The 14053-nt window shown below is 36.9% G+C and overlaps 1 protein-coding gene across 3 annotated transcripts in view; it reads left to right on the plus strand.

Annotated features, from left to right (window-relative positions):
* Positions 1-14053, plus strand: part of drp2 (dystrophin related protein 2) — a 175408-nt gene that overhangs the window by 86335 nt on the left and 75020 nt on the right. For all 3 annotated transcript variants that reach the window (XM_084430709.1, XM_084430707.1, XM_084430708.1), the window contains one exon: positions 1793-1961. In XM_084430709.1, the coding sequence (XP_084286835.1) occupies positions 1915-1961 (47 nt within the window). In that variant the 5' untranslated portion in view covers positions 1793-1914. The remainder of the gene's footprint in view (positions 1-1792; positions 1962-14053) is intronic.

A 14053-nucleotide genomic window follows, 5' to 3' on the forward strand; every position in this document is an offset into this window, starting at 1 on the left:
GCAAACATTGGCACGTTCTTAACAGTGACCCGACACTTAAAGACATCTGCGCTGAGCCGCCCAGGTTCATTTTCAGACGCGCCCGCAACATTCGTGACCGATTGGTCCACTCAGATATGACTATCCCACCCTCTACTACTTGGCTTCCCAGCCCACCTCTGGGTTTCTATAAATGTGGCAACTGTGTGCAATGCTCCAATTCGACCAATGCGAAAGATTTTTCACATCCCCGCACTGGTAAGAAATATTCTATTTCTTCATTTATCAACTGTAACAGTACTCGCGTAGTATACCTTCTAAAGTGTCCCTGTGGACTGGTGTACATAGGTCAAACAAAACGTCAACTTAAACTAAGGATAGCTGAACACAAAACAGCAATTCGTACCCAGAACTTAACATATGCCATGGCGAGGCACTATAAGCAGGCCAATCATGGTTCCCCTGCATCATTGAAGTTTTGGGGAATTGAGAAAATCACACCCCCACCCAGAGGTGGTGATATTATCAATAAACTCCTATGCAGGGAAGCGTTTTGGATACATACACTTAACACTCGAGAACCTTTAGGTCTAAATGAAGAATTGAGTTTAACATGCTTTCTCTAAACACTTAAGCATATTAAAATACAGTACCTAAGATGAATATACTTTTATTCCCATTGTATTGTGAACTTTATATTACTTTTCTTTTCTTCCCTTTTTTTATTTTTATTATTTTTATTTTTTATTATTTTTATATATATTTTTTTTTTTAATCTGTATGTGGGTACTTGCCCTTTATTGACTGATTCGTGAGTGTGGCACCTTGGTTTAGAGGGGTGTATTTTTGGGTGGCCAACGCCTTATTAATGGCTTCATTGCTCATTCTCTCCAAGGACTCTGATGAAGATGTAACTTTACATCGAAACGTTAGTCATTCATTGTTATGCACCTTAAATAAATATTTTAATTAGTAGACATCTGTGCTGCACCGGCGATTCCTTTTGTTTGTTTTGTCCTGCCCTGGTTGCACCGGATTGTTTGTGGATTACAGAAGCGCAGAGAACCTTCTTTTCAATTGAATACTGTACAGCTCTACTTGAATGGTAAAAGACGAAATCGCCAAAGCTGTTTGTCAAAATTATCATTATATCAGCAAATATATCCATATCTGACAACAATGGTATCCTAAAATTGCTTCTTCAGCTAAAATTGCAGTATTTTTAGGCACATGGGCATTAATTCCAGGATTAAAAAAACAGCCAGTTGGCTCTTTTAATGGAAAAGTGGGACTTCCATTCCTACAGCCGCCATATAATGTGTGGCAAAATGTTTTTTTTTTTTTTTTTGAGTGAGTCATCTCTTCCTCTTACTTCTAATCTCTCTCAATATAAAAAGGTAATATGATGAAAAAAGGCTACTGTATAATCGAGCAATATTATGCAAGTAAGAGTGTTGTGCTTCAGGATATCAACAGAGCCGTGGTTCAGATGTGGGCACCAACTGTGATATTGCTTTCATAAGCCTACACTGTTCCATAAACAAGCAGTTAATATCAAGTAACTTTTTTTTGTAACAAACTTTCATTTGTTTTTTGTATTATTTTGCTCCACTAATGAAAAGAAAACCACATCAGAATTAATCGTTGCATGACACACAAGATGAGGGAAGTGTAAAAAAAACCATAAAAAAAGTAACTTTTTTTTTTTTAATTTTTTTTTTTTTACTTAAACTACTTTTAACTTGAGCACAGAGTTTTATAATAATTAGTGTGATTTATGGGAGTTCTCTAAATCCTTAACTGTGTGTTGCAGCTGCAGGGCGGCCCTCGTGGCCGGGATGCCACTGTGTACCCTGCCAGTCGGCGGTGGATCCTGAGGGGCAGGAGTTGCCCACCCAGTGCAGGGGGCAGAGGAACAAACACCCTGATCACGACATGAATCTCTGCTGGAATGAGATCAAGCGCAAATCCCACAACATCAGGTATACCTCATTTTTTTTGTCCATCTGCTTGTATCACGCTTCTATTAGGTTAATTGTCTTCTGGGGATTATTAACCTTTCCTTAGTATAGCACCAGAAAGAGATGCACATATTGCAAATTCTCCGAGTATCAGAGCCACTAATGAAACCGTTGATTGAGTTTGGGCTGTTTTGAATGTCATTTGTATGTCTGTAATGAAAGGTGCTTTGTTTACATACTTAGCCTCATAATTACAGTCTCGACCCCAACTTTTTAACAGGGCGTGATTGGTTTAGACATCTTCCCTGCAGCACAGAATAATAAGATCATCCAAGGATATCCAGCAATAGCGGAACCCTTGTCAGTATGCTGACATCATCTGGCCCAGAAGGAAGGATACATCCATATAACATCAGATGTAATGGAAATGGATGGAATACTAAGTGGCCTCTACAAAAGACCCTCTGGGATTATATTGCACCAGCATTCAGCGGCTGACTTTTTCAGTTGGCTGTGTTTTGACAGACAGATGTCTCTTCCTTCTAATGCCCTGATTTTTCAGCTTTGGCATCTGTAAAATGCAATGGCAGACATTTTAGAAAACATTTTAATTTTCTGATTTAGTTTGTAAGCAATTTTATATATATATATATATATATATATATATATATATATATATATATATATATATATATAATTAATGGATTAGTGTTAAAGGTTTTCGTCTCTGCAATGGTGCTTTTGTAGAACATTGACATTAGAACTGTAGAACATTATTTGTTTTTTGCCTAATACTGAATCACTGCTTGATTTTGTGGATTGTTTTTCAGAGCACAAAACAACATGAATAATTTACTTGAAATTTTTAGCAGTTTTTTCTTTCTAAGGCACTGTGACAGAAATAAATCAAACAGACTTGCTAGCGGGGCAGAACAGAGCTTGTCTTTGTCATTCTCATCAGAATGTTTGGCTTCATTGGGGTCCACACACACGGCTGTGAATGTGCTGTGACCGGGGGGCTATGTGGCTGAGGGGGGTATATGGGTGGACAAAGGCATGCTGGGAATGTGTGATTTCAGATGTGCCTGGATGTTTCTCACTTCTCTGATGGCGCAGCTGTGTGTGGGTGCTCATGATGCGATTCAAATCCCACATCTTTAAATCTGTTCAAAGCATCTCTTTGTTTTAGATTGTAAATAATCAACACATCTGAACTGACACAATTTTGGTTATAATTCAGGACTGTATCATGCTGTATTTTGAAGTTAAAGCTCTGTGTTGATATCATTCCACATAGATTTACATTGTGAAGTGTAAGTGCAGAGCTTGCAGTGGTAAAAGTTATAAAAAGAAGGGCATTCTGGTTCAGGTCTGTTCTGTTCAATGCTCAGCGCTAAACGGCAGGGAAGTGAATTGGTGACCTTTCAGCTATCCTCAAAGCTGCGTCCCATCTTTTCAACTACAGGCAGAAAAAGGGCTTAATTGAGCACTAACAGCATGCTAATTGCTGTCCTTTCTTTAGGCTTGGAGATTAGAATGTTAAAACCCCTTTTGCTAATGGGTCTACTGTCATGTCAAACTTGACATGTGCTAAATGTACTTTGTGCATCTGAGTGCAGTCTGCAATAGAGAGAGGAAATGGAATATTCCTTCAAGGCTTTGTGCTTGTTTTGGAAACGAGATGTTCTTAAACTTTCTTTAAATCATTAAAAGTAGATGGTTAACTGTGTGGGCACTAGGCAGCATGAATCTTTTGTCAGTTGAAGACCATTAAAGAAAATTCTGTCGTCATTTACTTGCCCTCATGTTGTTCCAAACCTGTATGACTTACTTTCTTCCGTGGAATACAAAATAATATTACTAAGTATGTTGGTAGCCAACCAGTTTTGGTTACCACTGACTTCTATTGTATGGACAAAACCATTGAGACATTTCTCAGCATTTGTTTTATGTTCTAATTCCACAAAAGAAAGGAAGTCTGACATGAGGGAGAGTAAAATAATTTTCATTTTTTGCTTGAACTATCCCTTTAAGGATCCAAATACAGAAATGAATGAGGTTTCAAAAAGAGATGTCATGAGAACCGATACTTCGGTACCAAGTCGGTAACAACATTTTAAAATCCTGACGAAACTTGTTTTTCTACAGTAGTGTAAGTACCAATGGTAACGAAGGTAGCGAGGCTGCAATTTTTCCGGAACTGGTGGGGGCAGCACATACAGTACGCCTAGAAGTGTTTCAGTCAGACCTTAAAGGGTAAAGAAGAAGAATAAAGCCTACAAGCACACGGAAGAACGTAATACAATATTGAAGATTTGTAATGTTAAACCTATTTGACTGTACGCCTGTTGATGGGACTTGATGCGTCGTGATTTTCCTCAGTTAAGAGCGGGCTCAAGCAAGCTCGTCGCACGTCTGACTAGACTAAAAAATACTGTATTATCTCGTAAGAAAAACAGTAGCTTGCTGTTATTATTTTGCTTGTCAAATTCAGCGCCAATTACAGTATTCAACTGTATATCCCGTATTTTTACCTTTCTATTTACTTGCCCATGTCTTGATACTGCAATTTCTGTTCCAGTTATTTTACTTCCAATCACAGTATTGTTTTAAAGTCACCCTGTAGTGAAAATCAAGCTTTTAATGTTGTTTATATGTCTATGTGTTGACAAACCATGTGCAAATTCATGTCGACACCATTGCTGAGTATTTTCTCCTTAAAACTGCAGTGAACCAAAGACAGTCTCAAAAACACGGTTTGAAATTGCTAGTGTTTCTGACGTCACAAACTTACTTGTAACCAATGTGTGATCATCAACGAGTGGATCTCTTGAGTTACTGCGAGTGAGTGGAGGCGGGGTTAATTTGCATAATCATAGAACCGCGTATACTAAATGAGGCAAGGGTGTAGAGTTACATTCAAGCTATTTTACGGCATGAAGAATTTTTTTTCAAGGAAATTTGACTACAGGGGGACTTTAAACACTTGAAGGCTATGTGCCACTGTTCATCAAGAAGCCATGACTTCAAATGGTCGGGTATTGCAATAGTAAAGCTGTGCCTTAAAAATGTAGACTGCATTGCACATCTTTTTTGTAAAGCTAAACTGTTTCATTTCATTTATTATTTGAAGGCCAAGTGTCACTAATGTTGTGTTTTTGTAATGTTAAACAGTTTAAATAATGGAGTTAATGTTTAAGTATTATTTTTCATTTTTTTACCATGGTATTGACTTGGGTATCGAGTATTGTGTACTTTTGGTGGTATCGGTACCGACTACTAGATTTTTGGTACTGTGACATCCCTAGCTTCAAATAACAATTTCAAAGTAATGTAAAAATACTCTTTCTATTAAATGTGTTGGGAGAATTAATATTGTCTACTGGGCTATCCAGAAAGATTTGCTTTGGTCAGCAAGCTTCACCAGAATAACCCTGCTGATTCAACAGCCAAATAAGATGTTTGTGTTGTCACGATACCAAAACTATGACTTCAATACGATACCAGACTAAAATACCTCGATACCAATACTGAATCGATACCACAGGAAAAAACTAAAACCGTAAAACAGTATCGATACATATCGAAATATCAATATTTTTGACAAGTGTTATGTAAGTGTTGTGGTTGATAGCAGTGCAGTCATAGTGTTGTTCTTTTCGTCCACGTTGGCGTACATTTTTTATTTTGAGCATGGTATGGAACTGAACATCATGCGGTTTTTTTTATGGAACCAGCTCTCGGTTACCATCCAGCCTGGGCCACCACAGACATTTGTGCCTGTCTTTTCAGCAGGGTTATTTTGAGTTCAGCTCATATCCTGACAGTCTACTCATTATGAGGAAATTTCGAAATGTTGCAGCCAGTTGTAAACACAACCTTTTCTAACTCTGCTGAAATCCACATATTTGTGTTTGCACCAGACAGTTGTTCAGTCCTCATACGGTTATAAACCGCATCAGTTGCATCATGACATGGGACCAGAGATCAAAAGCAACAAAAAAAGGAAATGTTTGTGAAAGTTATGCTGTGGTGTTTTGAGTTTTTTTGCTAGGCCTTGCAAATAAACCCACTATTCAGACACCCTAATGAAAGAATGAGTCAAAAGGGATTTCGAAGTGCATGAATTATTAAGAAGTAGTCTACCCGGCTGTGTTTGTAGGGATTAAATCAAATAAAGCTTGTCCAGCAGTCTCATCTATTAGTGTGGGGCCAAGCGGATCGCTCTCTTTTGCTTGGTAGACACGATGCACTGCTGAGACAGTTACATTCATGCTCCTACAAATCTTTAAAGAAATAGTAATCATGCATTGACATAAACAACCAACAGCATGGGGTGCTCAGCATGTGAATATCTGTCCCTTAGAAAAATGAGAAATTGTAGTGAGGCTGAATCAAATTTTAGCCGGGAGAAGCTGCCAGGCACTTAGGTGGCACTCATTATCCTTTACTTGGCAGAAGTTTTGCATTGGGGAAGCTAATGATACAGTTGGACCGCCTGACATAGTTTTGGGTTTCCGCAGTTTATCTCTCTCTCACTCATATACTGAGGTAGCTCAGACTTAATGCTTTCTTGCCGGGTCTTGTTAAAGTCAAATGTCTGCTTATTCCCATCTGCCCATTATCTGCCCTTAAAAAAACTTGTGTACACATGTCTCTACAGATAATTTATGCTTTAAGCTGAGTTTTATTGGATGTGAGTGAATATATGAATACATCTAAAGCTCTCTTGAAAGAAATCTATTCCTTTTTGCATTTCAGTGCTCATATGAAATATTCCGATGGCGTGTTCCAGTGGAGTGTTTATGCATACACAATGACATGTATGGAACTGGTTGATAATACAGGTGCGGTATTTGTATGCATGCAAGTGCCTGTGCAGTAGCCCATTGTGTTTGCTTAACTGTGTCTCATAAACAGAATGTAGGGTAATGAAAGAGGCGAGACGGGCAATGCTGAATTGTAAGGCTCATTTCTCCCAGGGTGCCAACGCCTTTTTATAGCCAATGGCTTCATTGCTCTACGGATCTGTGCTCGAGACAAATCTCCCACCCTTCTTTTTCATTCAGTGTTACTTTTTGAGGCTGGTATCATTGAGAGGACAGGCCTCAAAGAGAATGGCGCAGCCGTAGGCTACGCTTCTGAAACAGAAACACAAATGAAAGAGAAAGGATATCACCAGGCACCTCAATTTATCTGTAGCATTTAGTTATTTGCTGATCCCTGAAGCGACCCCGTCTAATAGTTATCATGAGACATTTACATTTATGCATTTAGCATCAATGCGACTTAAAGATAAAGAACAAAGCATTCATCAAACAGCCAACAATCGTGGTAGTACACGATGCCAGGTTGATTGGACAACTCATTTGCAAACATGACTAATGAGACAGATTGAATGAGTTTTATGTTCTTATTTTGCTTTTAATGTGTGCAATTGAGACAGGTTAGGGTTTCTTCATTTACATTTTATGCTTTTTTTTTAATCTGATTCAACTTACAATGTACTGTAAGCAACTTACGATGTTAATTTAATGTATATATTTTTTCAGTACGTTTGCTGGGAATCAAACTCCATCCTGATCTCACTGGTATTTGTACTAATATATTTGTACTAAAGACAGTTGTGATATTTGATCTTCTCAGACTACTTTGCTATGAGAGCATCACGATTGATGATTGTCTCGCAAATTATGTCATTGGAGCACCCAGTCTATTCTTTGCTATCTGCATCAAACTAACTTTTTGTAGGTTTATTATTTCTCTAAAATCTTTCAGTTATAGGCTAACAAGTTATCAGATTATGCATATCGCAATGTGTACATTTAAATACAGCTCCTGGTTGGCCTCTTGTATTGATTGCTATTTCCTATGCTAGCCATCATGCTTGATGGTTCATATTGAACAAGCAACGTTACAAGACTGCCAGAGCACTGCGCACAGCTGTTACCTGTTTGCTTCCCAATTGCTAGCAGTCATGGCCAGCCAGGAGTCACACTAACATGCCGTCCAGCTCCTGCAACGAACCGATCCAGATGTCTCCAGCATGTGCCATCTCAGTACTGCTATCCAATCCATTAAAGCCCCCCATTAATCTCCATTTGTTAACCTGAGTTTGCTACCTGGAACCAAGCGCGGAGGTCTATAATACTGCCCTGCTCTGATTCCATTGGGATTTTATTTGTTTCTCCTCCTCTGTAAAAATGACCATGGGATTTGGATGCTTGTCCGGCAGAGGCATTGTTTGATTTTGTGGCTTTTGGAGGAATCCCCATAAAGCCTCAGAGAGAGATGAGATGATCGATGGTCTAAGTCTGAGGATTTAGAAGGGCTGCAGAAACCCAGCAGGCTGTGCAGGATGTGTACGGGATGTAATGCACTATATCTGTGATGGCGAGAGAGGCAGAGAGATGGTGTGCATTGCTCAAACATGCCAGAGGTTTGAGATACTACAGTCTTGCTGTGGATGCTCAGAGCTCTAGATGCAGGTACTGCTCTGATTGAGTCAAATGTGTCGAGAGGACAAACCTAACAAGAGGAGAAAGAAATTATGATTGCATCCAGTAAATGGGTGTAACAGTACGAGTAAAAAGTCTCTTTTTCTCTCTACGTTTACATTTAATTTGGTAAACGTTTAAATAATATAGAAGTCAATTTCTTCCTCAGAGTAAGAAAAAAAACGAATTACGGTAATTATGACTTTTTCATAAATATGGCTTTATTTTTTGTAAATGCAACTTTTTCGTATCTCACAATGTGATTTTTATATATTTTAATGTGATGTCCACGTCGAAAAAAATAAAATAAACCGCCCATAGCTCTCCTTCTCTTAACACTACAAAGACAGTTAACCTATCAAAATAAACCACATAACAGAATACAGGTAAATCAATGTTCATTTCCCAACCTTATGGTGAGATGCGGAGCGGAGCACATGAGAACAACGGAGTCTTGTAGCTGTTCGCTTAAAAGATCTTGCTCGCCTCTCAATCGTCCAATTTCAAAACGGTTTTCACAGGATGAATTTTGAGTTCGAATGATACATAATCTATGATGATTACTAAAATATGTGGTATGAAAAAAGGGCAATAAAAAAGAGCGCCAATCGTCCAGCTAGCAGGACGTGACTGTTAATTATACCCGTTTTTCTCAAAATTCCATTCCTGAAAATCATAGCGATCAGCCGACTTCAGATAACCATAATTTTGTTACAGACCAACGATGAAAGAAATACAAACAGATTTGGAATATGGTATCAGCTTTAATATGGTATCAAAACCTGTAATAGGTCAAATTTCACCATGTTGTGGGTTTTCCCAGATCGCATCACATATGCTTACATTTAAAAAATTTCTAATTTAATAAAAAAAACTTGTTAAAATTATTGAATTATCAGCATAACAATTTGTGTGAAAAGCTGAATTTGATGCTGAAACCGTCTGTAGGATGCAGTTCACGTTAAGTGTCACAAATTTGGTTATTTGATTAGTGACCTAAAAATCTTGAATTATTTTATATTATTCCTTTTTTGTTCTGTTTATTTTTATAGTCTGTGTACTGTGAACTTCTTCATTCAATCATAACAATTCTTCATTTTATATATTTTACTAATAAAGTACTAAAACATTACCAGGTTTAAATGAAGAAAATCTTCAAGATGGTTTCAGATATGGATCCCACTTTATTCAATAGTATTCGCGTTTATTGATAATTGAACCTTTGGCACTGTTTGCACCAATGGCTCTATTTACATTATTATAATGTTCAATTAAAGCTATAAGTCCTAAGAAGCCTGGGTTTGCAGTGAATTTAGAACAGCTAGGGGTGTTGTTAGGCGCGGAGTGGAGTCCATTAAAAATATTTATTTTAATTTTATTGCAGTGGCGCAGTAATACTGATGTAACGAGGTCACAGGTGTATGTTTGTAGAGTAATTTACAACGGGTTCGAACACGGCTTAACCAATCCGGATCAAGAACCAGAACAATCCTTTTTAGAATACTTTTTATACCAGTACTTGATATACACTTACAACACACTAACATACTTTAATTTACAAAACTACAGCAAACACACGTTCCTGTAATTGTATCAAAAGCAATATGTGCCTGTTATAGCTGAAGGCTAGCTGTGTGACAAAAGGCTCTTTCAAGAACTACAAGAACGAGATCAAGAACCTTTCCATTTCCAAGTAAGTTCAACCCATCACCACTGACTAGAAACGCTACGTGAACTCACAGAGTCAGGAGCTTCATTTGATCCTTGATGTGAATATAGTGCAAGAATCTACAGCTTGCTCTGTGACCCCAGCAGAATTTTCCTTGGGCTCAATTAAATTATCTTGTCTTTGTATGTGTGTGTGGGTGCATATGTGTGCTGATTTACCCGCCACACAGTCACACCAGTGGAGGAGGTGTATGTGTTTGTTTGTGTTTGCGTCTGCATGATGAAGGAGCCTTCAGGCAACTATAGAACACACAGGCTCTCTAATGAAATGTTGGCAGCCTGGCTACCTTTATTGAGTCTAATAACACATCATTATAGGGAGCGCTGTGCCCACCCTCCCACAGTGCAATAGAGCTGGTAAGTCCCACCCCTTCCGCTAACCCCACTGGACCTCTAGGTTGAAAAATCGTCAATGCAAGTGAATGTGAGAAAATAATTATTTTCTGGTCCCGTTTGAATTTTGCCATGAATGTGAACATATGTTGTCTGTGAATTTTTAATATAATTTTTCGTGTGAAGAATGCTACAATTTAGTGGGTAGAAGTTTGATACGGTTAGACTTTGTGTGAGAGCACTTTGTGGACTACAACTCTTTGCTGCTTTCGACGCGTTTGAAAGAAAGAACAGCCCATTTGGCTTGAATGGTGACATTTGGGTACAAAACACACAGGCATCTCGATCTGTCTCCATAGATTATCGCAGCATTAGCACCGTGATTTGACAAGTGGAGGGAAAATGTGTTATGGGGTGATGACGTCACATAGGCGACATGTAGTCTTTCTCGTTATGTCTTTTCCACAACTGCAAGCCAAAGAATCAATATACTGTCAAACTCGTAACATTAAAAATTATATTAAAAATTCACAGACAACATATGTTCACATTCATGGCACAATTCAAACGGGACCAGAAAATAATTATTTTCTCACATTCACTTGCATTGACGATTTTTCAACCTAGAGGTCCACTTGGGGTTTTACGAATGGGCGGGACTTACCAGCTCTATAGAGGTCTGGACAGGTGAAGCCGGTTTCTCATTTGACTTTTCTCTCTTTTCATTGTATCTCTTGGTCTGTAATTATGCTGTATATAAGAGCCAATACTTTCATTTTTACTGAGAATGTGATTTCGCTCTGTGATATATTTTATTAAAACTACAAGTAAATTATTTATTTTTTGTGTGGCATTGTTTTGTTTGAAAATATTCTTAACAAAGCTAAATTAAACACGTTTGCTTAAGTTTTGTAAATCTGACTGTGTTGTCCTAATGAGCACGCAGTTGCCTGACAATTGGCCTCTTTCTGCGAATTATTAAAAATAACAAGCACATTAGTGTTTGGACGTCCCGGTGGACACTGTCGCTTCAATTATGACTAAGTGGAGGCTACGATTAGCCTTGTTGAAAAAAGTAATTCCTCAAAACAGTCTGTGTGAACCAGAAGTGGATTTTCAAATGAAGATACACTAAGGCCAACAATCACTGTCTTTTTACTCTGTCATTTAACAGACGCTTTGATCCAAAGGGGCTATATATGACACAGTCAGTCCCGCTGGAGCAACCTGGGGTCTTGCTCAAGGGCACAATGATGACAGCTCATGGATTGTGGCGTTTGTACCTGTTTTTTGGGTACTGTCTGGCCCAGATCCTTAAAGCTACACCATCTTTGATTTGGTCTTTAGAGCTCAGTAGAATGGAGCTTACATTTGCACCAGTCAAACCAATAATAAAATAACAACAATAATAATATATTTCATTTAAATAGTTTGTCATCCTGCGGCCCCCTTGGAAGTTTGCTAAGACCCATGTTTGAATTTAGGGGAAAAAAAGTATAGCAGTGTTTCCATCCCATTTTGTTCACTAGAACAAAATCGACAGCGTTGAGCAAGTTTGTTTGACCAAATGACTGTGACATGACATGAAAAACATGACTGTTTTGATGCACATGAATTTATTCAAGAAATGTTTCCATCATAGTTTTAATATGCTCATGTCTTCTTACCGTATTACAAGACGTATTACGTCTTATCTACTTATCCACGTATTAATTTGGTGTTTCCATAATATAATACAGCATTTTTATGTGTTGTTACAAAATAATCATAAAAATATGTAGATGGAAACCCAGTTTCAAAGGGTGAATTTTTTTCTGTCATTGACATATATACAGTACCAGTCAAAAGTTTGGAAACACTACTATTTTTAATGCTTTTGAAAGAAGTCTCTTATGCTCATCAAGCCTGCAGTTAAAAAAACAAAAAAAAACAAAAAAAAATATTATGAAATATTATTACAATTTAAAATAATGGTTCTCTTTTTTTAATATACTTTAAAATGTAATTTATTTTTGTGATCAAAGCTGAATTTTCATCAGCAAGTACTCCAGTCTTTGGTGTCTTATGATCCTTCAGAAATCATTCTAATATGCTGATTTATGATCAATGTTGGAAACAGTTGTGCTGCTTAATATTTTTTTTATAACCTGAGATACTTTTTTCAGGATTATTTGATGAATAAAAAGTTAAAAAGAACTGTATTTATTTAGAATAGAAATCTTTTGTAACAATATACACTACCGTTCAAAAGTTTGGGAACAATAACTTTTTTTTTTTAAAGAAATTAGTACTTTAATTCAACAAGAATGCGTTAAATTGATAAAAGGTGATGGTAACGATTTATATTGTTAGAAATGTTTTTATTTTGAATAAATGCTGTTTTTATGAATAAATGCTGTTAACGTTTTACTCATCAATGAATCCTGAAAAAAGTATTCCAAAAAAATATATTAAACAGCACAACTGTTTCCATCATTGATAATAACTGAGTATCAAATTATCATATTAGAATGATTTCTGAAGGATCATAAGACACCAAAGACTGGAGTACTTGCTGATGAAAATTCAGCTTTGCATCACAAAAATAAATTACATTTTAAAGTATATTAAAAAAGAGAACCATTATTTTAAATTGTAATAATATTTCATAATATTACTTTTTTTTTTTTTTTTTTTTTTTTTTTTTAACTGCAGGCTTGATGAGCATAAGAGACTTCTTTCAAAAGCATTAAAAATAGTAGTGTTTCCAAACTTTTGACTGGTACTGTATATATATATATTTTTTTAGCAGCGTGTGGAAAATCTGAAGGTCGTCTGTCATTTTGACAGATTACACTGAGGGTGATCAATTGTAACTTCAACTTCTAGAACAAAATTAAAACTGCCACAAGAAGTCTGAGGCCGTTGATGCGTTTGTTTATGCACATGCGAGCATCCAGTTTAAGAGAAAGGTTTGAGTTCAGGCAGACACGGAAAGTCGATTGAGTTTATTCAGTTAATTTTTTAAAAACTTTTTTAGTTCATATTTTAATGGTAATTAGTATTTTGTAATATTGCGTTGTTCATATTTGCCTGTTCAGGCACAAAGGTCTTATTTTAGTGGCCTCTGCTGTCACTACAGGGAAACAAACAAACAAACATTGTGGTGTTGAACATGACAAGTGACGCACAGTATCTGACTGTTAATCTGTTCTCTTCATAAATAAATAAATAAATAAATAAATAAATGCACAAGCCTATATGCTCATGCTGTAAGTTCAAGTGAACAAAAAACAAAAGCTATAAAATGTTTTATTATCATTAAAATATGAACATCTAAATGACAGGTAATATAGATTATGACAGAATTTTTACGACCCTCTCTGTCAAAATAACGGACAATGAGAAAGTCTAATGCAACCACTGCCAAGCTAATAACCTGTTTGGGAGAACTATTGCACAAAATAAGCCCATTAAGACCCATGCTAAAGCATACCTGAAGCCAAAAAACAATAGTAGTAGTGACCTAGTAAAATATTGCTGAGATGAGCCCAAAATATAGCTTTTTATCCACAT

This window comes from Rutilus rutilus, assembly GCF_951802725.1.
Source record: "Rutilus rutilus genome assembly, chromosome: 14".
Classification (NCBI taxonomy): Eukaryota; Metazoa; Chordata; class Actinopteri; order Cypriniformes; family Leuciscidae; genus Rutilus; species Rutilus rutilus.